This window comes from Mus pahari, chromosome 20 (genome assembly GCF_900095145.1).
Source record: "Mus pahari chromosome 20, PAHARI_EIJ_v1.1, whole genome shotgun sequence".
Classification (NCBI taxonomy): domain Eukaryota; kingdom Metazoa; phylum Chordata; class Mammalia; order Rodentia; family Muridae; genus Mus; species Mus pahari.
The window spans coordinates 19,284,310-19,306,869 of NC_034609.1; the positions used below are offsets into that span (position 1 = coordinate 19,284,310).

The following is a 22,560-nucleotide window of genomic DNA, read 5'->3' on the forward strand; positions in this document are numbered from 1 at the left end:
TGGCTCATCTCCACCCACTGTGCTTCCCTTCTCTGACAGTGTTTGTTCATCTACAGAGGGGACTAATGACCCTGCTGCCCTGAGAAGTCACGGACAGGAATTAAACATCTACAATTTAAAATGCATCTACCATGGGCAGCTGCTGGCCTCTGAGACAAAGATGGCTGAAGGGGTCATGGGGAGTGGAATACGCCCTTAATCTCAGCAGTCAGATCTCCTGAGTTTGAGGCTAGCCTGGTCTCCAAAGCAAGCTCTAGGCCAGTCAGTGCTCCTTAGTGAGACCCTGTCTCAGGAAAGCGAAGGCACCACTGAGCTCTGGTCTCACCCACCTTCGTGGCAGCTTCCTCTCTCACTACACCAGCCTGTCTGCCCTTTCCCTACTCAGTACCAGCCTGAGTCTCACTCACGGAAGCCTCCCCCCTCCCCCACCCCATCCCCCAGTACCTCCAGGTGCTCCTGGCTTGACCAGGACCCCAGCTCTGTGCGGCGGGACCCAGGGCCCAACTCCACAGAGCGAACCCTCTCAGCAAATTTGAGAGAGTACAGAGTCTCGCTGGTGTTCTTCTCCACTGGGGACACCTAGGGGACAGAGAGCTCAGGTCCGACCCATGGCAGAGGAGGTAGCAGCATGGCCACCAGAGGGTGCTTCTGGTCAGGGGAGCCCACTGTGGGCAGTGAACATGGGGAGGAACTTGTGTACTAAAAGGGGATGTTGGGGGGGCAGCAGCCTGGGGGAGACCCTTCCTGAACCCCAGGCCCTCACCTGTACCACCATGAGAGTCTTGCTGTCACCACTGAGTGAGTCCTGCAGCAGGTAGGTGAGTTTGGAATTGCGGAAGGGCACGTGGCCTTGTCGAGAACGCAGGGCAGCAATGACGTCCCCCAGGGCGGACAGTGACCTGTTGATGTGCTGGGCCTCTCGCAGGCGGTTGCCCTCAGCCCCCGACTTGCCCACACGCTCTGAGCCAGCCAGGTCTACCAGGTTCAGCTTCCCTGCAGGCAGAGCAGAGGGTGGGTCAGAGCTGCCCCAAAGATACCGATGGAGAGCTTGACCAGAATGGCCGCTGTGCGTCTCTCACCCGTGGTGCGGAGGCCTGTGCTGCAATCCACACCCCTCACTGTCACAATGAGCAGAGCGTGGGAGCGGGAGCTGTGTTCGTTCAGGTTGGTGAACTCGGTGGTGCGGTTGTTGTAGCCAAACTCAAACACCTGGGGGCAAAGGCAGTGGGCTCCCTTGAGACAGGCAATGCCACCCTGCGTGTTTTACCTGGATACTCAAGTTTCTTTGAGGTTTTTGTTATTGTTTGGTTTTAGGCGGAGGCAAGGTCATAGTGTGTATACCAAGCTGCCCTCTAGCTCAGAGATCTGCCTGCCTTTGCCTCTCAGATACTGGGATAAAAGGGTGTACAGCCTCACATCTTGCTATATTTTTAATGTTTTGTTTTGAGATCAGGTCTCTGTAGTCTTCTCTGGCCTGGAACTCGCTATGTAGAACTGACTGATCTCAGAGCTCCACCTGCCTCTGTCCAAGTGCTGACATTAAAGCTGTGTACACCCAGCCATATGAAAGTTTCTGAGCCGGGGTCTTGCCAGGAGGTCAGACTGGCTTCCGAGTCACGACCCTCCTGCCCTAGCTTTACAGGAGCGCCCCCATACCTGCCTTTCCTTTCGGATGAGGAGACAGGCTTGGAGAGGCCTGGGGACTCACCTGAGCTGCATGGTCAGCAAAACCTACCCTGTACCCTGTCCACCAGAGCAGGTGCTGGCGAGTGGGGCCTCCAGCACTTCCCCAGGACACCTTACCTTGTTGATGTCATCCACACTCTGCACCTGGAACTCAGTCAGCCCTGGCACATACAGCTGCCCGCTGCCATCCGGGCACAGTCGGATCTCCAGCTTCTCCTGAGGCTCTTTCCCCAGCAGGTCCCTGGAGCGGCAAGCCAAGCGAGACATGACTTCTCCCCTCCCACTCTGGCCTTGCACCCTATCCCTAGTCTGGAATCTGCCCCCACACCAATCTTGGACCACAGGGCTGCTGGCCTCTCCTCTCCATCCAGTTTCTCCCCTGCACTCAGCAGAGGGGAAACAGACGTCCACAGAAGTCCTAGGATCACACAGCCCTACCCAGTTCTGCGCAGCCCACAACACAGATAAGGGAGGAGGACCTACCTCCTAAACTTGGGCAGATCCTCTTCCCAGCCTCACCTAGAACTTAGACTTGGAGACCAGAAAGCCCCACCACCAGCACTGCCAAGCTCCGGCCCAGGCCCACCTGAGGACTTCGTTGTAAATCTCAGCGGCACTGACGGTGATGTCGTACTGCCAGTCAGATGCCTTCTCCTGCACCTCGGAGAAGAGCAGCTGCAGGGCCCGCTGATTGATGCCTGGGTTCTCGGGAGTCCCCTGTTGGCAAAAGTAAAGGCCCAGTGGCCCCACAGATGCTCCCACAACATCTGTCACCCCGTGCCCTCAGGCACCCCTACAGGTGAGCCTCTCCTACTGGTCTGTTCTCCGAATATATGTTTCCCCACCTTGAAGGCAGCATTTCCCTGCCAGGAAGTTAGTAAGCATCAAAGGAGCTCTGTGGGGTGAAGCCTGACAGACTCCCCCCGCGCAGGGAGCACCAGGGCTGCTCATGGTCTGCTGGGCCTCCTGGAAGGGGCAGTTGAAATAAACACAGAGCCACCCAACTGGGAGGCTCCGTGTCAGGGAGGCTGGAAGCCAGGCTCTGTGGGTGAAGTCCTTGAGGCTGGATGAAATGACCACCTTTCAGAAGAAATCTGGAGCCCACCTGAGTGGGCCCTAGCCACCTTCCCTCCGCCTCATCTCATTCCTGTGTTAGATGTGCTTCAAGTGTGCTGGCTGCCGGGGGCACACTCCAAGGCCCTGCAGGTCTGCCTGTCCTAAGTTCTACAGCAGCTCCCTCGAGGCCTCCCCCTGCCTCAGGTACCACATCCCTGCTGGAGCCTCACTCTGACTTTGCTGCTGTCCCTAGGACCTGCTGGGCACCTCCTGATGTGCTGTGCTCACAGCCACTCCAACTGCAAGATGGGACCCTGGCAGGCCGTTCTGTCATAGCAGGTCCCTCGGGCCTCAGCAGAGAGCTCAGAGGATGGACACATGACCTCTACACAGCCCAAGACAGAGCTAAATAAAGCCTACCCCTCCCTTTCTAGACCACCTGCCCTGCCCTGCTAACCACAACTGAGGGTATGTGGGTTAGGGAGAGGGGTGTTAGGGGACAGTCACAACAGGGGATGCCCAGTGGCCTGACCAGCAGGAAGTGACAAGCCCTTTCCCCCAGTCCTATGTGGGGGAGTCCACTGCAGCCCCTAGTGAGTCAGAAAACTACTACTAACAAAGCAATACTCCACAGGGCTAGAGTTTTCTATTTCTGTGGTCAGATTCTTCAACTCTGGGCTGGGAGTGTTAACATATATCTTTAATCCACGCACTTGGGAGGCAGAGGCAGGTGGATCTCTGAGTTCCAGGTCAGCCTGACTAACACCGAATTCTAGGACAGCCAGGGCTACATTAGAGACCATGTCTCAAAACAACAGCAAAACAAAATTCTTCTGCTCAAGTGCCCCGTCCTTACAAGGCTAGCTCTGGGCACATGCCCTGGATAAAGCCCTTCTCCGAGAGCCCAGCTTCCCACAACTGTAGTCATGTAGGTATCCAGTCTCTCCCACGGCCGAGGACCTTGCTGGAAGCTGACACCATTCCTCAATTCATCCTAGTATCTTCAGAATCCTTGAGCATAGTCTGAGGCAGCCATGGAAAAGCTCAGGGGATCTATGCAAGGACAAAGGTTTGGCCTCTGACGGTCCGCCCTACCTCCCGAGACATGGAAGCCTATGGAGCACACTCCTGAAAGAACTTATCATGTGAAGACTTGGCCCCTTGGAGCCAATGCCAGGAACAACAGCGCAGGGTGATTAAGAGACTCAAAGCATACCTTATGGAAACCCAAATTTCATGGAAGGAAGCTAGGTTCTGTAAGTCCCTCCCCACTGGGCAAACACCTACCTCCATTGTATATGTCTTGCCGGCACCTGTCTGGCCGTAAGCAAAGATACAGACATTGAAGCCATCGATGCAGGAGGTAATGAGGGCCTGCACCTCCTGGAACACCTGGGGAGACACGGGGCAGGGACCATGGGTTCCAGTGCTGCTGGCATGTTCCACAGCTCTAGCATCAGCCACCTCTTAGCTAATGTTCCATCCATGAGAGCCATCTATCACCAGCACAGAGGCTAGGACCCAATCCCAGCTTGTTCATCCTCAGGGAAAGCTTGACCAAACCAAGGCAGAGGAGAGTATGTGCCTTGCCCATTCTCTGGCTTGGGCCTGCGTGACCCCCATGGTATTCATGTTGCCTAGCCTTGGCACTAAGGAGACAGGGACAGTGGAAGGTTCTAGAAAGTTCCATGGGACTGTTATAGGAAAGAAACTCAGGGCAGGGGAGGCCAGCCTCCAGGCCTACTGGCTGATGAGTGAGGCCTTAGTGTGGGAGAAGCCATGGGGTGGGCAGACTAAAGTCCCTGGATAAGGCAGGTTCTGTATGGATCTCCCTCCCTAAGGCCTCCAACTGTACCTTCCCACCTCTTCTTTCTTCTGGGTTGGATGAGTGACCCATGATCCTCCACTCTTAGGTTATTTTCTCCATCTAGCCTTGACCCCTGTCCTTCTGTGTCCTTTCCTCTGCTGCTCCTTCCATGTCCCTACAGATACCCTGTTCATGAAGCCACACTCACATCCTGCTGGGAAGCCCATGGGGAGAAGACCTTGTCCAGCTCAAAAGACACAGGCTTGCCCTTGTGCAGCAGGTGGATGATGGAGTCATCATCAGGGTCAAAGGTCACAGCATTGGTTGCCTCGGGTCCTTCCCCATCCTCCTTGGTGACTGGCCGGACTCGGGCAATCACCCGGATGTTTCCTGGATTGGTTGATGGAGAGATGGGATAGATCAATACCAGACTGCAATTGGACTAGCGGCCCAAGACCAGGAGTCCCGTCTTTTATGCAAGGCCGGGGAGCAACATGGTATCAGTCACTCAGATCACTGTATGAATTCACTTACTACATTTTCTTCCTGAGCAAAGTCAGGATGCTTTGCCTTGTGGCTAAACAGTACAGTCAATCTTGTAACACTCTCTGTGGACTTGAGGTTCCTCATCTATTCAAGAAGTTTGGACTCCATGAACCAAGGGATTTATTCTTGCCATTAATCTAAGAGGCATGGGCAATGCTAAACAGGACTTGGGTACCAGATGGGCAAAAAGGACAGCTATCTGTGTGCTCCCAGCCCTGGTGACGGGACACTGCTGGGGTTCTCTGGATGACTGATGATCACTGTCCCTTCTCCCAGCCACCATGAACATGGTAAGGGCTGTGGTCTGGAGATACAGTTAATTCCCCAGCATCTGCAACAGTAGCTGGCACACATCAGGTGCTCCCTAGGGCTCAGGGCAGAGATCAGTGACACCCGAACCTGTAACAAGTGCCACCATTGCACAGTACCCTACCACATCCCCCAGGCCTGGGCAGAACCTACCATGGCCAAGGAGCTTTGAAGATGGTCAAGTTCAAATCCAAGGTGGACCATATACTAGGAGTGTGTCTTTAAGCAAGTTTCCTGCTTTTTCTGTGCCTCGGAAGCAGCAGCAGCAGCAGCGAGTACAGCTCTGATGCACAGTTGCAGACACTCACCCTTCAGCCGGACCAGCTCGTTATGGCATTTCTTGCGCAGTTGTAGTTCCCGGCGGTACTTTCGCAACAGCTCCTGGTTGTTGCTATTAACCTCCTCAATGGCCTGGCCGATCTGCAGAGCACGTGAGGTGCCATCAGAAGCCGGGTTCTGTCAGCTTCCCTTCACTGGGCCTGATGGTGGCATTACCCTCACCAGCCCGGGCTGAGTACCTGACACAGCAGACCAACCTTTCCCAATAGTCCCTCTGAAGAGGTAGAGCCAGTGCCCTCATTTTATAGATGAAGAAAAAGAGCTCTAGACTAAGGGTGAGTAAAGACCTGAGTACTTGGCTACGGTGAGATTCGGCAATCTCAACTCTAACCTTTCCCGAGGAGCTAGGGACAAGGACCCCTCCCATCTGTTCCCTCCATGGGGTGATGGGACATAGAGACACTAACCCAAGAGTGAGGATGTTCAGAATGACCTGGGCTCTTCACCACATCTGTGTATTACTGACATAGTTATTTAAAGAACTATTTTCTTTTCCCAAAACACATCTATCTCTTGCAGAGCTGTCATATGAACTTGAGAAGCCAGCGGCTATAAAAGGCTCAGCCACATGGGAGACACTTAGGAGTCACTGAAGGTCTCACATGGTGTGAGGATGCCTTTTGAAAACAAAATGAGCACCAAGGGCGAAAGCTTGGTGGGAGAGCATTTGCCTACCAGGTGCGAAGCCCTGGGCTCATTCCCTAGCATATCACGGGCGGCAGATGCCAGTAATTACAACTGAGGCTGAGGCAGGAACATACGGAATTGAGGTCAGCCTGTGCTAAAAGCCCTGTCTCAAATACATAAACAGTCCTCGTAGATAGAAGGGTACTGCGGCACAGATGGGAGCTCATGAGAGGACAGTGTGTGAGTGTGTGTTTGTGTGTGCCTTTTGGGAGTAAGGCAAAAAGGGGCTCTGAATAAAAGGTGTCTGGCCTCACCACTGGGCTTGCTCACCTCAGCTTTGACACTCCTGAGAGCCTCCTGCAGCAGCAGGGGGAAGCCCCGCACCTGCCGCTTGAGCCCATTGTAGTCGTTGGTGAGGGTCCTCAGCGCAGGCTGCAGCGTCAGCAGGTTGGTCCTGACTCCTAGTTGGGCAAAGGTGTTAGGTATCTGGGCTGTGAGGAAGGGGCATGGGTATGGGCCGGGCCAGCTTCTGGCTCACCTGCCAGGTTCTCATGTACCGCCTTCATCTCCACCTGGGCCCTTGCAAAGGCCTCCTCTATGGCCCGGTTCTTATCCTCCTCCAAGGACTGCATCTCCTCCAGCATCTGCCCGTGTGCCCGCTCCAGCTCTGCCTCATACATGGCAATCTGATGGCCAGGCCAGGAAAGGGTTCAGTGAGGGGGGCGGGGCGGGGCAGGGGTGAGAAAGGGAAAGGCAAGTAAGGGGAGGGAGGCTGGGGGGAACGGCACGGACAGATATGTTATGACTGGCTGGTGCAGAGGGATGGAATGACCTGCTTTCCCACCGCAGGGCTGTGAGTCTGTATAGCCATCACCTTCCCCGTATTAGCCCCAGTTCCGACTGGCCTGTGCCCATGACAGGTGACAGGCCACATGTCCCCCAGGTGCATATGCTCAGCAGATTGAAAAGAGCAGGCGGGACAACCTGAGCACACCAGTGGGCGGCCTGGGACAGCCCCTTGAGATCATATTCCCCACTGTGTCCCCACTGTGAAGAGACTTCCGTGACCAGCTCAGGTTATAGATGAGGAAGCAGAGACTAAGCCCGTGACCAGGGGAAAAGAGAAACTGAACCCCAATTCTTTCTGGTCCCCTCTACAGCTGTCTTGGCCTGCGCACCTGGGCCCGCAGCTGGACTGTCAGCTGGTGGGAGTTCTGCAGCTGCTGCTCCATCTCCTTAAGCACCTGCCGCTGCATGGCCACTTGCTCCTGCAGGTGCTGGTTCCTGGTCTGGGACTCGCTGAGGGCCTGCTTGGTCTTGGAAGACTCAACCTCCACTGTCTTGATGACATACTGCAAAGAGAGGGGAGGACAGGACAGAGCATCGTCAGAGGCAGCTGACCCAGAGTGTCATCCCAGTGACCTCTAGGAGCTGAAAGGTTCCGGTTCTGCACACTGCCGCAGAAATCTGCTTGTTATCTTCTAAAGGGGGGGGGGGGGGCTGCAGGAAGCCTGACGGAGCCCAGGCTGGGCACAAACTGACAAGAAGGACAAAGGTAATTACGCCTGTGCTCGGCACACTAAGAGCCACCTTCACCTTCACAGAGCCTTCCCTGGCAGTGAGCGAGGAAGGAACCAACTAAAGAACAGGACTGGAAAGAGCCCTGTGGCTCTGCACAGCTAACTAGTCAGTGGGACAAGGCCCTTTTAGGGGCAAGCCTGCCCTGGGCCCAAGATTCCTACAGGGCAGTGCAACCTATCTGGCCACTCACCTTAACAGGTGGGGACTGGGCCCTCAGACTGGCGATAGTCTCATGACTGTCACGCAGGCGCCGGCTGAGCCGCTCCTCCTCCTGGGCTTTCTCAGCCAGACAGTCCTTGAGGCGCAGCTCTACCTCTGCCAGCCGGTCTGTTTTCTGCTGCACCTCCAGGTTCAGTTCTGACAGCATGCCTTTGTTCTCAGCCACTTCCAACTGCAGCTGGGACAGCTTGTCACGGAGCTGGCTGCTCTCCTGGCTGTGCTCACAGCCCTCGCAGGGCACCACCGGCTGGGCCCGAAGCTCCTGCAGTTCGACCTCACAGCGCCTCAGCTCCTGCCTCAGCTGCTCATTCTCCACCATCAGTCTGTCCCGGTGCTTCTCCGCGTCTGTGCCTCCCTGTGGAGAGCCGGGGCCCAGAGGCGGCATGAGCGAGGCCACACCAGGAGATGAGGACAAGATGAGGACAGAGGAAAAGAGAAAGCGGAGAAAGAGGCAGGCAGGCAAAGTAAGAGGCCAGGGCTCAGAAAGAAGTCAAAAGAAAGGCAGGAAAGGAGGCCAGCAGAGCAGTCTATTTTCCTTAGTGCGAAAGTCACACAAAGTCAAATTTATGCATACACAGAGTTCACACTCCTCTTTGACATCAGCAAATGAGATCCAGCCCCCTGTTCTGTGGTGTGAAGTGCCACGTCTGAGACAGGACAGCATAAGCCTGGGTAGGGCATGGGCGCTCAGAGACAGCCACAACCCGAGGAGGAAGAGTGACCAGGGCTCAGCACCCACCCCTCCCCTCCCCTCCCCTCCCCACAGTACAGTCCTGGGGTCCTCACCAGTTCTGATCGCAGTCGGCTCACTTCCTGGGCCTGGCTAATGAGCTTTTCCTTTAGATTCTCCACCTGTGGGCACAAGGCCAGGTCCTTACCCCACTGGCCCACACCCAGGCCTCCTGCCCAGCTCCAGTGATCACCAACATATAGCCCCTCTGAGCCCAGAACCTCAGGTTTCCCTATGGTCAAGTTCCAGGTAATGCCAGGAACTCTGGTAAACTAGCCTGGGCTCAATGGCCTTCAGTGCTCTTTCCCTGCAAGTGTGTGCCAGCCATGGCTCAGCAGGAGAGGTACTCTTGGGAAACTCAGGACCCCTCACTAGCACAGGCCCCTTCTGAAGCCCAGGATCTGTATATGAGTGCACTGTAGCTGTCTTCAGACACACCAGAAGAGGACATCAGATCCCATTACAGATGGTGTGAGCCACCATGTGGTTGCTGGGAATTGAACTCAGGACCTTCGGAAGAGCAGCTGGTGCTTTTAACTGCTAAGCCACCTCTCCAGCCCCTCCCCCCTTTTTTCTTAAGACAAGGTTTCTCTATGTAGCCCCAGCTGTCCTGGAACTATTTGTAGATGAGACTGGCCTCAAACTCTGAGATCTGCCTGCTTCTGCTTCCCAAGTGTTGGGATTAAAGGCATGTGCCACCACCACCTAGCTAAAAATGTTTACTATTCTGTTTTAAGAGGACTCTGAAGTCACATGAACAGTTATAGCCCCTGGGCTCAGCCTTGCCCAGGTCCCAGCACTTTCCACTTCAAGTAGTTTCTAGTGAGTCAGCCTGTGATGCTATGCCTTCTGCAGCCAGGCCACGTCCAGAACCTTGAAGAACTGTGACGTGACCAGCAAGGTGGAAGTGAACGTGGGCAAACAATGTATTCAGTGCATGGGGAGGTGCGGGGAAAGGGGGGGGGGAATCTCAGCGCCGGCAATGCCTTGAGTAAAAATTCTAGCCCTTCCTTGTACCTGCCCCCAGCAGGCTACCCCCGACCCTGAGCTGACACTAGCCTGTCCCAGGAGCGCTCTTCAGGGAACAGGTGTGACAAGCAAGAGCCCTAGCAGCAGAATTTGCCAGAGTGTGTTGGGTTTCCCCTGAGAATATTCTAGATTGACTGTGTCTCCTTGGAGAAGGTGGGTTGAGAGTCAAGAGTTTATACATCCAGGCCATCAAAGTACTGGGTTCTGAATACCAACGAGGTAAAGGGAAATACTGCCTACAGGCACCAGTCTGTACCCCCACCCAATACATACGCCCAACTGGATGCCTAAGACCACCCAAAGCAGCACCTACCACGGGGTCTCCATGGGCTACAGTCTGATGGGAACTCATACCCAGTACCATGACATTTATCTAACGAGATAGGCTAATGCTGGCTGTACTGGCTAATTTTGTGTCGACTTGACACAGCTGGAGTTATCACAGAGAAAGGAGCTTCATTTGGGGAAGTGCCTCCATGAGATCCAGCTGCAGGGTATTTTCTCAATTAGTGACCAAGGGGGAGAGGCCCCTTGTGGGTGGGACCATCTCTGGGCTGGTGGTCTTGGGTTCAGAGAGCAGGCTGAGCAAGCCAGGGGAAGCAAGACCGTAAAGAACATCCCTCCATGGCCTCTGCATCAGCTCCTGCTTCCTGACCTGCTTGAGTTCCAGTCCTGATTTCCTTGGTGATGAACAGCAGTATGGAAGTGTAAGCTGAATAAACCCTTTCCTCCCCAACTTGCTTCTTGGTCATNATGTTTGTGCAGGAATAGAAACCCTGACGAAGACACTGGGCATGGGGTACATGCCTTTAATCGCAACAGAGGCAGGCATGTTTCTCTGAGTTCTGAGGCCAGTCTGGTCTACCTGGCAAACTCTAGGCAAACCAGGGCTACACAGTAAGACCCTGTCTCAAAGAAGGGGGTGGGTGGGGCCTGGGTACTTGGATGTGTCAAATCACAGATGAGACAAGACTCTTGGTAGCATGTAGCCTCACATGTCACTGTTCCCTAGGGCTGGACAGAGTGACTAGCTGGGCAGGCCAGCTTCTCTGGTCAAGTCAGGAGGAAGAGGGCCATGAGATCATTCTCCACCTCTGCTGCAGACTCAGGAGAGACTGCAAGGCCAGTCAGGCTGCCAACACCTCCAGGGGACAAACAGGTGACCTAAAAGCTACGACAGAAAACTCACCTCTGTCCCCACCTCAAGCATATTCCCTTCCTAGTGGCACTCCTGGCCATGGGCCCAGCAGGAAAGCAAAGCCCAGGGTTTTACTCTACCCATCACCACTGCCCACATGGGGCTGAGAACCCAGCCTGAGTGAGTGATTCTGTGTGCGTGTACGTGTGCACGTGTGCCCTTTGGCCGCAAGCAGAGCTGGGCAGCAGTAGAGTAAGTTAGCCTGAAGTCCTACCATTGCATTGGGGAAGCGACAAGGTCAACCTCAGTACTGGTCAGCAAGGCAACTGGAAAGCCAGTCCTTGCTAATTGGTGTCCTGGGGGCAAAGTTTCAAGTCTGAAGTGCCACCTCCCAGCTGTGTCTCCCAGATCTACGGCCTTTGGCCCCGACAAGCCCAGATCGGACTTGGTGTGTAGCATCCTTTTCCACAACTCTGCCCCGCCCTGTGCAGCCGCTCCTCAGCATCTTATCAAGGAAGCACCTGTGTGGATAACAGGCCTCCAGGTGGCAGAAGCACAGCTCAGAGTATTCTACATGATTTCTAGCCGGGCTGGCTTTCGTGTATGGGTTTCTCTTGCATTTCAACCATCCTAAAATAAGAGCATCTACTTCCTACCTCTCCACATCGCCTCACCACTCCCAAGGCTGAAGTTCTGACCTTGGCTGTTTCCAGTGCTGGCTGATGCTGGGCTCTCAGACCTGCTGTAGGGAACGTGGGCTGGCAATGCTCCTGGGGGGCAGGACCTCTGGCCTGTCTACAACCTAGCTCCTTCTTGCATCACAATGGGAACTCAGGTGCTGTGGGCTCTGCTGGGACCAACAAGGGGACGCAGGACATGGGATGTGATGGGAAGACTTGTTGGCAAGGGGGAAGGGACCACAATAGACCATCTTGGTCTGAGATATCAGACCCTGTTACCTGCGAACTCCTCTCAGGAAACAGAGAAGGGGAACCTAACTGCTGGTCTGAAAGGACACCCCGTGGGGGGCGGGGTGGCCATTTTCCCACATCAGGCACAACCCACTAAGTCCTTCATGGCTCCCGAGGGCCAGCTGCACCTGGGCTAGGGCAGGTAGAGCCTGCTATCAGTAAAAGACCCCTGCTTGCACTTGGAGGGAGGCTCTGCTTCCGGAGTGCCAGAGCGATCCGGAGGGCAGAGCGATCCTGTCGAGTCTGGGAGAGCAGGCAAGTGTCCGTGACAACTGGAATGCCCAGAGAACTGGATGGAAGACAGGCACAGGAAAAGCAGAGAGCAAGGTACCACACCCTGTGCCCCCCCCCCCCCAGCTGACCTGAGGCTGTGAGCCTAGGAGGGGAGGGCTACAGAGGAACACAAGGCCAAGCACATGCATGGTAAATGCTTCATGTTCAACAGCAGAGGGCAGTGTGTATAACTCCCAAGTCAAAGAAGTCTAGCAAAGCTGAAGGGGACAGACACCCTTGTGGCCTTGGGCAACATCCCTCTCCCACCTGAGGTTATCAGCTATTGAAGAGGTTCTCAACCTATGCATAGCAACTCCTTTGACAAACCCCTATCTCCAAAAGTATTTACATTACAATTCATAACAGCAGCAAAATCACAGTTACCAAGCAGCAATGAAAATATTTTTTGTGGTTGAGGGGCTGGCTCATCACGACATCAGGAACTGTATTATAGGGTCACAGGATTAGGAAGGCTCAGAACCACTGAAGCCGGAGAAATTAAGGCAGGGGGCAGAGTGACTGGGGCCTGTCTGTCTACTAACCTGACACAAGCCTACATTTACCTCGACAGAAGCAGCGGGGTAGAGGTGGCGCAGCTGCCCAGGTCTGCATTTTCTCAGCTGTCTGCTCGCAACCCAGCGATTACCTCTCTACCTCCCACCGCGCCTGGGCAGCGTGGTCAGCAGCTATCTCAGGCAAAAAACAGAGAGGCTCTGTACTAACTATAGAGCCTGGCTGAATTGTCACTTCACCTGGAGCCCCTGGGGGGATCGAGGCAGTAAACCCCACCACATACACAACCCACCCGACCCATTCTGCTGCCCCAGCAAGGAGGCTGGCCTGGCCTGGGGGGCACAGACGTATCCAGTGCCAAGTCATCCCCTCTGTCCTCCACCCTGAGGGGCAGGGTAGCATTTGAGTACACAGTATGTCAAGTCCAACTAGATCTCAGCTCACGAGAGCAGCCACGGAGAAGTCCTTCGCCTCTTCCTGCCTTTCTGCTCCCCCAGCCACACTCTGAGGCAACTTCATCTAGGCCTTGGAGACTAAATATGGGAATCTATGCAGCATGTTCGCCCAGGCCCAGCACACGGTGTGTTGGACTATAAACAGTCTGTAGTAGAATCTGGCATCTGAAATGCTTAGGACCAGAAATTCTCTCTAGCTCAGACAGAGGATATAGAGGATGAGACATCTTTTTTTTTATATAGAGGATGAGACATCTTGGGCATGGAGCCCAGGTCTAGGCAGCTTGCTGACCTGTGTGTCATATGTACCTTATACACGTAACCTTAGGTCATTTTTACAGTATTTTTAAGTAACATTTTGGGACATGAAATAGCCTTTGTTTGGGCTTAGCTGTCAGAGTTGTAGCATGGTGTTGATACATGGTTTTGAATGTTTGAAACATTTGGGATCTGGGGATCAGGGGTGCTCACACCCTGGGCTAGCGTAGATCTGTGGTGACCCTAGGTGCTGCACTCCTAGTGCCGTGCATGCACGAGGCTGGTGCTTGATAAATGCGTGTGATGAGTGCTGAATTCAGGAGTGCCCTCAGACACCACAGTGTGTGTGTGGGGGGGGGGGAGTTGGCCAGAGGGAAGACCTGGGCCAAGGTGGGCTGACGCATGCACACTCCACTAGAGACCAGAACTTCTACATGACTTCATGCATAAGTGGCCACGTGGGAATGTCAGCCCAGAGGAGCCACATCTGCCAATGCCAGAAACAAAAGTGCAGCCCAGGGCCGGGGTGTGGCTAACTAAGCACGAGGCTGTGGGTTCAATCCCCAGCGATGGAAGGAAGGGTGGGTAGGCAGATTTTCATGCAAACAGGTTTAAAGCTGGCAACTAATTTGATTTTAAAATCAGGCCAGTAAGAACTCTTTAGCAGAGTGGCAGGATATGAAATCAACACAAATGTCAGTTGTGTTGCTATAACAACAGACAATCCAAAGGAGAAAATAAAATCATTCTACTTGCGGTCGCCTCAAGAGAAGAAAACCAGGATAAATTTAAACAGGAGGAGCTGGGGAGATGGCCTGTGGATAAAGTGTCTGCTGCTCAAGCTGTGGACCTTAGCAGGTCCACATCATCCACGTACAGATCTGGGCATGGCTGGAGCCAGAGAGATGGCTCAGTGGTTAGTTAAGTGGCCAGGTGCCCAGATGACCCCCGTTCAAGTCCCAGCACCCACACAGCATCTCACAACCATCTGTAGTAACTACAGGCCTCAAAGGGCACTGCATGGATGTGGCACGCAGACAGACAGACAGACAGACGTGCAAGCAGAGTATCTGTACACATAAAGAATAGAAAGGTTAACATGCATTAACCCAGGCAGGGCTGCACACAGAGCTGGAAGGACTGAGACAGGAAGTAGATTCCAGGGCCTTCCTAGACACTCAGTCTGGCTAGTCTAGCCAAAATAGTGAGCTCCAGGATCAGCAAGACACTTTATCTCAAAAAATAAGGTGGGGAGTGACAGACAAAGATACTCCGTGTCACCTCCAGCCTCTACTCATGCACACACAGGTAAGTGTGTCTGCAAACACACGGGAACGTGCATGCGCAGACACACTAAGACCGTACAGAATGAAAACTACAAAAGTCACTGAAGGAGATTAAAGACAGCAGCAGTAAAGGAAAGTTATCGTGGGTCATGGATCGGAGATGCAATAAATCGGGTTTCAACAGAACCCAGAGCAATCTAGAGAGGCAAGGCAGTTCCTACCCAAACCTAACAGCATTTTCTGAAGACATTAAAAAAAAAAATCCATGCTAAAACTCATGTGCAAAGTTAAAGGATGCCAAACAGACCTGTCTTGGACAAGAAAAATGAAGGTGGAAGTATACCTTGACTTCAGTATGACAGCAATCAAAGCAGTGTGGCTCAGGCAGAAAGGCAGACGTGAGGATAACAGGGCGGACTAGGGAGTCCAGAGTAAACCTCACAGATATGATCTGTTGATTTTTGACAAGTGTGCAAAGAATAATAATACTGATAACTGGAGACAGTGAACTGCATCTCCACATGTCAAATAATGAAGCTGGGCCCTTACCCATATACCATAGAGTAATATACAGAAAAAAAAACCCAAAAAACAAAACAGCAAATGGATCAAAGTCCCAAACACAAGAAATCAAATGATAAGACTCTTAGAAGAATATAGAGAAAAACTTCCTGACACTGAATTTTTGATATGACCCCTAAAGCACAAACAGTCTTTTTAAAAAAAAGTTAAGTGGTCTTTACAAAAATTAACTTTTGTACTTCTACAACTCGACAAAAATCACAGGTATAAGGGCTAGAGACGAGATGTGGAAGCTAAAAGCAGCACTGGCTGCTCTCTCTAAAGATCTGGGTCTGATTCCTAGCAACCACACTGCGGCAAGCATCTGTGTGTAACTCCAGCCCCGAGGGATCTGATGCCCTCTTATGGCTTCTGCAGGTACCACACACAGAGACACATCCATGTGCAGGCAAAACATACAGACACATAGAAAATAAAACATTAAAAAAGTAGCATTCCAGGTGGAGAGCTCCGGGTATGATCCCTGAAGCCAAAGTCATCAATCGAATGACAGGCCACCATCGAGTGGGAAGGAAATGTGCTACTCAGTTACCGAGAAAGGGTTAACATCCAGAAAATGCCTACAACTCAGCAACAGACACCGAATCACCTGGCCAAAAAAGAACTTGGCTGGGGTAGTGCACACCTTTAGTCCCAGCACTCAGGAGGCAGGCAGATTTCTGAGTTTGAAGCCAGCTTGATCTACAAAGTGAGTTCCAGGACAGCAAGGGCTACAGAGAAACTTTATCATGAAAAGCTAAACAAAACAAAAACCCTTAAACCACACAATGAGCCACCACTCCATACCCACTGGAATGGCTATTAAGTAAGTGTCAAGGAGGGCACAGAGAGACCAGAACTCTGGGTGCTGTTGGTGACATGGGAAATGGTGCAGCTACTGTGGAAAACACAGTGGTGGATCCTCAAAAAATTATAAACTGAGTTAGGCATGGAGGTGCTCACCCCTATCGTCCCAGTCCCTAAGAAACCAGAAACAGGATTGTTGCCGGTGAGTTCAAGGTCACATAGGAAGCCTCTAAGATAAAAGGAAAAATATAATGATAATGATAACAAACAGGCAGGTATGCAGCCTACACCTGTGATACCAGCACACAGGAGGGTCACCCTGAGTTCAGCTTGAGCTAATACAGTAAGGCATGGAAGCACACACCTTTAATCCCAGCACTTAGGAGGCAGAGAGAGGTAGATCTCTCTGAGTCTGAAAGTTTGAGGCTAGCCTGGTCTACCCAGGGAGTTCCAGGACAAACAGAGCCACACAGTGAGACCCTGTCTTTTAAAAATGGAGGAGGGGGGAAAAGCAAGGAAAAGAAAGCCATGTCTCAAGGATAAATAAACAAGAATAGATAACGAAGCCCTACACCATTCAGCAATTCCAACCCTGGGCATATGCACCAAAGAACTGAAAGCAGGAACTGGAAGGACAGCTGTGCACAGGTATTGGTAGCAGTGTCACTCACTGTGCTCAGAAGGTGGCCACTACCTACTGTGAAGCTCATGGGAACAGCAGGACGGCCAGCACCAGTTAGTGAGTTCCAGGGCAGGTCAGGAGCTTATCTCAGAAAAACCAACAGCAGGGCTGGAGAGATGGTTCAAGCAGTTAAGAGCACTGACTCTTCTTCCAGAGGTCCTGAGTTCAATTCCCAGCAACCACATGGTGCTCACAACCATCCGTAATGGGTATCCGATGCCCTCTTCTTGTGTGTCTGAAGACAGCTGCAGTGTACTCATATACATGAAATAAATAAACTTAGAAAAAGAAAAAGAAAAAGAAAAAGAAAAAGAAAAACCAACAGCCAACAACACAAAACAAGTCCCACTGTGAGGGTCAGGAATTCAAGGAGCCACAGGAACAGACCCCACAGGACAGCACACTTTATTTATAGTTCACAACCAACTTCTTGTCCACTCTTACAACTAACCCATCTGATCATCATAAAGCCACACTCATCAGCCTGGCTGGAATTCAGAAAATGGGGTTCACAGGACAGACAACTCTCCCTCCAGCCTCACAGTCAAGACCACCTCAGACGGACGTATTTCCAGGGTTCCAGAGTCACATCTGCCCCTACGATGTGCTAGCACATCTGGATTCTGTTGTCTTATCCGTTTGCAGATGAGGAAATGAGGTGCAGAGTGGTTAGTTACCTAGCCCAGGACTAGTAAGCGCTGCCAGACAGAGTCAGACCCAGGAGGTTGGCCATGTCTCCACAAGGTTGGACCCTACAGAGCACAGCTACGGATACCATCCCTGTAATAAACATATAACCAAAAAGCTCACCAATAAATCCTGAGCAGAGGCTAGGTACAGTTTTGAATTCTCAAGTCGTCTGAGGCCTGAGGGTAGGTTAGGGGTCCTACTTAAAGGTGAGGAGGGGAGTGGGGCTAGGGATACCAGAAAGTCTGAGCAGTGCACTTTCAACGTCCCCTCTTAACGAGCAAGTAGATTCCATCAATTAGAGAGGAAAATGTTTTGGCTGGGTAGATACTCAGGTGCTCAAGACACTTGCTGCAGTAAGATGCGGAGTTTGAACCTCCTCACCCTGTAGCATCTTCCCAAACCAGAAGATCGTCACCATCTGGCTTCTGGTAGAGCCTAGGTGCCCTGACAATGTCCTCTGACCTGTTCCCCAGAGGGCAGTGAGTGGCCTCTGCTCATCCCTGCCTCCCCAGGTACCTGGTTCTGCAGCTGGGTGGTTGTGGCTTGCCGGTCACTGTCGTGGAGGGCCAGCCTCTCCCGAAGGACTACCAGCTCCTCCTGAAGCTGGGACATGGCCTCCACGGTCCTATGTACCACGGGGTCTGGGCCTGGTGCCCCGGACAGGCTTGAGCACCTCCCGATGCCAAAGAGCCGCCCACCTACAAGCAAAGTAGTGGCTGATCAGCAGGACAGTGGAGGTCTGCCTGGAGGAGGGAGGCAGCCATCACAACGGGGTGCACCATCAGGGCAGGAAGAGGATGCAAGCAGGTGGGGCTGAAGGCTACAGCAAAATGGGTTTGCAGGGGACCTCCAGGTTGGCCTCTGGGGAAGTCACTTTAGCAATAGCGTCTAGGGGACAGAACTGCCTAAACCAAGACTGAGGAAAAGTTTTTCCCAACTCCCCTTCAAAGCAGTGAATTCCAGCCAGGGCTAGTGCATCTCTCATTGGCCAGCCCTCAGGGCAATTTCCACTGGGAAAGAAAGGAGGCTCGCTCAGAAATGGCTCTCCATGCTAATTCCCAATCTCTCAAAAGCACAGCAGAGAGGACAAGGCTTTGCCAGCTGCTTGGTGGGAAGTGGTCACCTGTGCGCGTGGAGGAGGGGTAATGGGAGTGTCTGTGAGCAACACATTGGGGCACAGACAGGCCAGCACATGGGACAGACCGGGGGCTAGGCACATTTTCAGGTTGATGCCTGTACGGGGTGTGGGGACTGGGGTACAGTGGGGTGGGGGTGTGTGGAGTGTCACACAGGCACAAGAGAGGCCTGACTCCTCCTCCCCCAATACTTTCTACCGTTCTGTCATCAGGATGGGAGACAGGACAAGCATCAGGGGCTGTGATGCCTGTGCAATGGGGCTGTGGTGCCTGTTCCAAAGCTCTGAAGAGAATGGTGTGTGCAATGAGGAACCAGCAGCAGTCCAGGGGAATAAGAAAAGGATTTGTCTTCTCCCCTCAGCATCCCAAGCCGGGTCCTGCAAATAGCCTGGGCATGTGGAGGGCCAGTGCTAGCTGAGGAGTCATCTACTTCAATGCAGCCTTAGCATCTGGCTTTCTCAGAGGTGAGGGGCCTCCCGATCCCTCACCCCCCACCACTGGCAAGCCTTGACCACAGTTCTGGAATGCCCCAGAGTGGCACAGGGAAATGGGAGGCAGCAGCGGTAGCTGGGCTCCCATGGGTGGGGCTGGTGTCCCCCCCCCCCAGCCACCCCAGAGATCCGGGGCTGGACAACCCGTGCTAGGCAAGTGGCCCCAGTTGTGTGGCTCTGCATGTGACACACAGCATGAAAGTCACACAGTGCAGGCCCAGCCTCTGTGATCTATTCTAGAGGGAGTAAGGGCAGCCCGATGCTTCTAGGCCGGCACACGGGGCTGCCACGGGTGACATGTGATCAGTATGGCCACAGACTGCACTGGTGCGTAACAGAATGTGCTGGGCTTGGCTGAGAGCTGGTCTTGCCTCTTGAATCATATTTGGGGGGGGGGGAGGACCCTGTAGGCTCTTCCTGGGTGAAACAGGGACGATGTGCCTAGCCCAAAAGCAGCCCTGGGAATGTAGCTGGGATCCCACAGGTGGCACAGGTACGAGTGTCATCCATGACACGGCTCCTGTCCTGGGAGGTTCTGAGCCCCAGACCTCAGTATGGTACCCTGTGTAAGGGGGTCAAGGAGTTGAGTGTAACCTGCAGTGTCATGGGTAGTGGAAGAAACACTCTTGAAGAAGCTAAGGGAGGACTGAGAATGGGAAGAAATGAGGAGAGGTGAGGCCCAAGGGTGCTTGCGTAGACCAAGCCCCCTTGCTGAGGAAGCAACCACCTGACATGACAGGTCAGTTTCCAGAGGCACGGCCCACCACAGGCTCCACGGCGCAGGCGCTGTGCCAGTCCTCACTGCTAAGAGGACCTAGCCTTCCTCCTCTGGGCTTGCCCCACCTAGCTGGCCAGCTGGTGGCCATTTTGAAAGCCCGACTGCCCACTGCTTACCCACACCCTGTGCCTGCCCTGAATCTAGGTGGACCAGGGCTCGTACAGAATGTGCACGGGTTCAGACTCAGAGGTGGGAGTGACATCCTCCGACAACCCCAGCAAGTTCAGACACACAGACTCAGAAAGCAGCAGCGCCTTTTCCTAGTACTCCTGGCCTTGCCCTGAGGCTCCGTGTTCTCTCCCTGTGTTCACTGGCCGGTACTTACTGCTGGAAACCCAGAAGACAGCAAAGGAGCCAGGAGAACCTTCTAAACCCAGTTAGCTCTAGGTGCCACAGTGGTCAGAGGATAATGGAACTGCAGGCTTAGGTTTCTCAGTCTGGAGGGAGGGGAAACAAATCCCTGACCCCTGGATCCTCTGACCAGAACACAGCCAGGCCTCTGCCGAAGGGACCCCGTGGCGAAGGTACCCCGTGGCGTCTGGGAGGCTGCTCCTGTGCCCTGCTCTAGGTAGGTACGGGGGCGGGGGGAGACAAAAAGAAGGGAAATCCAACCCAACCTCCAGTGGCCAAAGTCTCTTATCACTGGGTGTGGCCCTGGTGGCCCTGGGACAAGGGACAGGACAAGAAAGAGGACAGACACACGGTTTGTCCATGGATCTGGAAGAGGCTGGTCGGAGTCTCAGGTTCATGTCAGGTGGCCAGTCTGGCTGAGCCACTTCCAGCTGTGGGACAGAGGTCGCCCTCCTGCACTAGCTCAGCCAGAGTGTGTCACAGTGGGGCTGAGCTCCTTTACCTGTTTTCTCTATATTCATGGTACCACCAGCTTCTGGGGACTCCCGGTCCCGCCTGGGGGCCGGCGCCTGCCTCTTCGGGAGCTTGTCTTCTTTCGTCCCCTGACTCTTGTTCTCGCACCCCTTGTCCTGCAGGGCCTGCTGCCAAGACACAACCAGAATCCTCTCGTGAAGGGGACTGTGCTGAGGTGACACCCTTGCCCTGGGGTGGCGAGCACGCCGGGTCCCAGGACCCAGCGGTGTCTTCACCAAGGAGGTGTGGACAAAGAGCCCTGCCTGGAATCCAGGGAAGCGAGAGCAACATACCACAGAAAGAGGACAGTAAGTCATGCTTCAGTCCCACCGTAGTCAGTCTCTATACCCGTAAAAAAAGAAGGTTCTAAGTTCCCCCAGATAAAGCTTGTGTGATCCCTGCAGGCTCCGTGGGTCAGGAGTCATCACCACGTGAGCAGCCTGTTCACAACAAGCCTCAATGCAGCCGACTATCCCGCCCTGCCTACACACAAGTCTTAGGGCAACACCCCTGTAGTGTCATCTGCTGCAACACCTTGGCAGACAGCTCCCCACCTGAGGATGGCACTCCCAGGACTAGGAGGGTATACACGAGTCCATCTGACCAGGACAATGACCACGCTGCCTCCTTCATGCCGTGTCCCACGGGGCTATCCAGGGGCAATGCAATGCCAACCCCATGTTCCGGTCAAGGAACCCCGAGGCAAAGGTGCCTGGGCTGGAGCAGGTGAGTGGAGGGGTGGCAAGGGGTGCTTCATTCCGAGACTTCCTGGGAGCTCATGGAGAAAGGCACCAAGCAAGGGGTCCGGACAGTGTGGGAAAGGGTGAACCCATTTCAGGGTAATAAGACACAAGACACAGATGAGAAACGAACTGGAGCGCCCACAGGCAGCAGGGGCTATGTGTGCTCGGTGTGGGGGTGTTTCCGACGTGGAAACAAGAGTACTTTACACTTGGGAAATGGAAATAAACTTCACAGTAGGAGAAGGGTCTGGGCAGAAGGGGCCTTCCAGGTCGCTCTGGACCCATCTGAGGCTCAACTTTGTCACCTTAAAAGCACAGTTTTGTTGTGTTACGTCCACAGAACATCTGGGAAGCCGCTTTTATGTCTCAAGTCAAATTAATCTCATTTTATTGTATTCACAGGGTCTCACACTGTAGCCCTGGCTGGCCTGGAACCTGCACAGATCCATCTGCCTCGGCCTCCTCACTACTGGAATTAAAGGTCTGTGCCAACATCCCGGGACCAGGTACTACTTTTTTTTTCTTTTTCTTTTTCTTTAATGCTCAGGACAGGGAGGGTGAAGCCCAGAGAGACAACATGTCACCTATGTCACCTGCGTGCCGGGTGGCTGTGGACAAATCCTTCACCCTCTCTGAAGCTGTTTCCCCCCCTTCTCAGTCTAGGACCACTAATCTCCGCCCTCTAGAGCCAGTGGGCAAACCAAAGGCAACAGGAAGCAAGGCGTGCTTACAGTGCCGGCGCACGGAGGCACCACAAAGATAGCTAGGATTGGTTTGTAGTTTCTCTGATCTCCACTCGTTCACTTCGATCAAAAGGCCGATCAAGGGGGCTGGAGAGATGGCTCAGTGGTTAAGAGCACTGACTGCTATTCCAGAGGTCCTGAGCTCAATTCCCAGCAACCACATGGTGGCTCACAACCATCTGTAATGGGATCTGATGTCCTCTTCTGGTGTGGCTGACGATAGCTACAGTGTACTCACATAA

General features: G+C 53.5%; 1 protein-coding gene across 7 annotated transcripts in view; it reads right to left on the reverse strand.

Moving 5' to 3' along the window:
* The window catches only part of Kifc3 (kinesin family member C3), a 102,720-nt gene that overhangs the window by 1,944 nt on the left and 78,216 nt on the right, over window positions 1–22,560 (reverse strand). For 3 of the 7 annotated variants that reach the window (XM_029532372.1, XM_029532375.1, XM_029532374.1), the window contains exons 4-18: window positions 20,822–20,960; window positions 18,080–18,261; window positions 8,957–9,022; window positions 8,142–8,525; window positions 7,549–7,722; window positions 6,909–7,056; window positions 6,701–6,831; window positions 5,713–5,824; window positions 4,758–4,939; window positions 4,030–4,134; window positions 2,273–2,403; window positions 1,804–1,927; window positions 1,080–1,209; window positions 764–993; window positions 445–579 (exon numbers count right to left, since the gene is read on the reverse strand). In XM_029532372.1, coding sequence (XP_029388232.1) covers window positions 445–579; window positions 764–993; window positions 1,080–1,209; window positions 1,804–1,927; window positions 2,273–2,403; window positions 4,030–4,134; window positions 4,758–4,939; window positions 5,713–5,824; window positions 6,701–6,831; window positions 6,909–7,056; window positions 7,549–7,722; window positions 8,142–8,525; window positions 8,957–9,022; window positions 18,080–18,261; window positions 20,822–20,960 — 2,373 coding nt within the window. The remainder of the gene's footprint in view (window positions 1–444; window positions 580–763; window positions 994–1,079; window positions 1,210–1,803; window positions 1,928–2,272; window positions 2,404–4,029; window positions 4,135–4,757; window positions 4,940–5,712; window positions 5,825–6,700; window positions 6,832–6,908; window positions 7,057–7,548; window positions 7,723–8,141; window positions 8,526–8,956; window positions 9,023–18,079; window positions 18,262–20,821; window positions 20,961–22,560) is intronic. The other 4 variants (XM_029532376.1, XM_021220538.2, XM_029532373.1 and 1 more) reach the window with 3 other exon arrangements.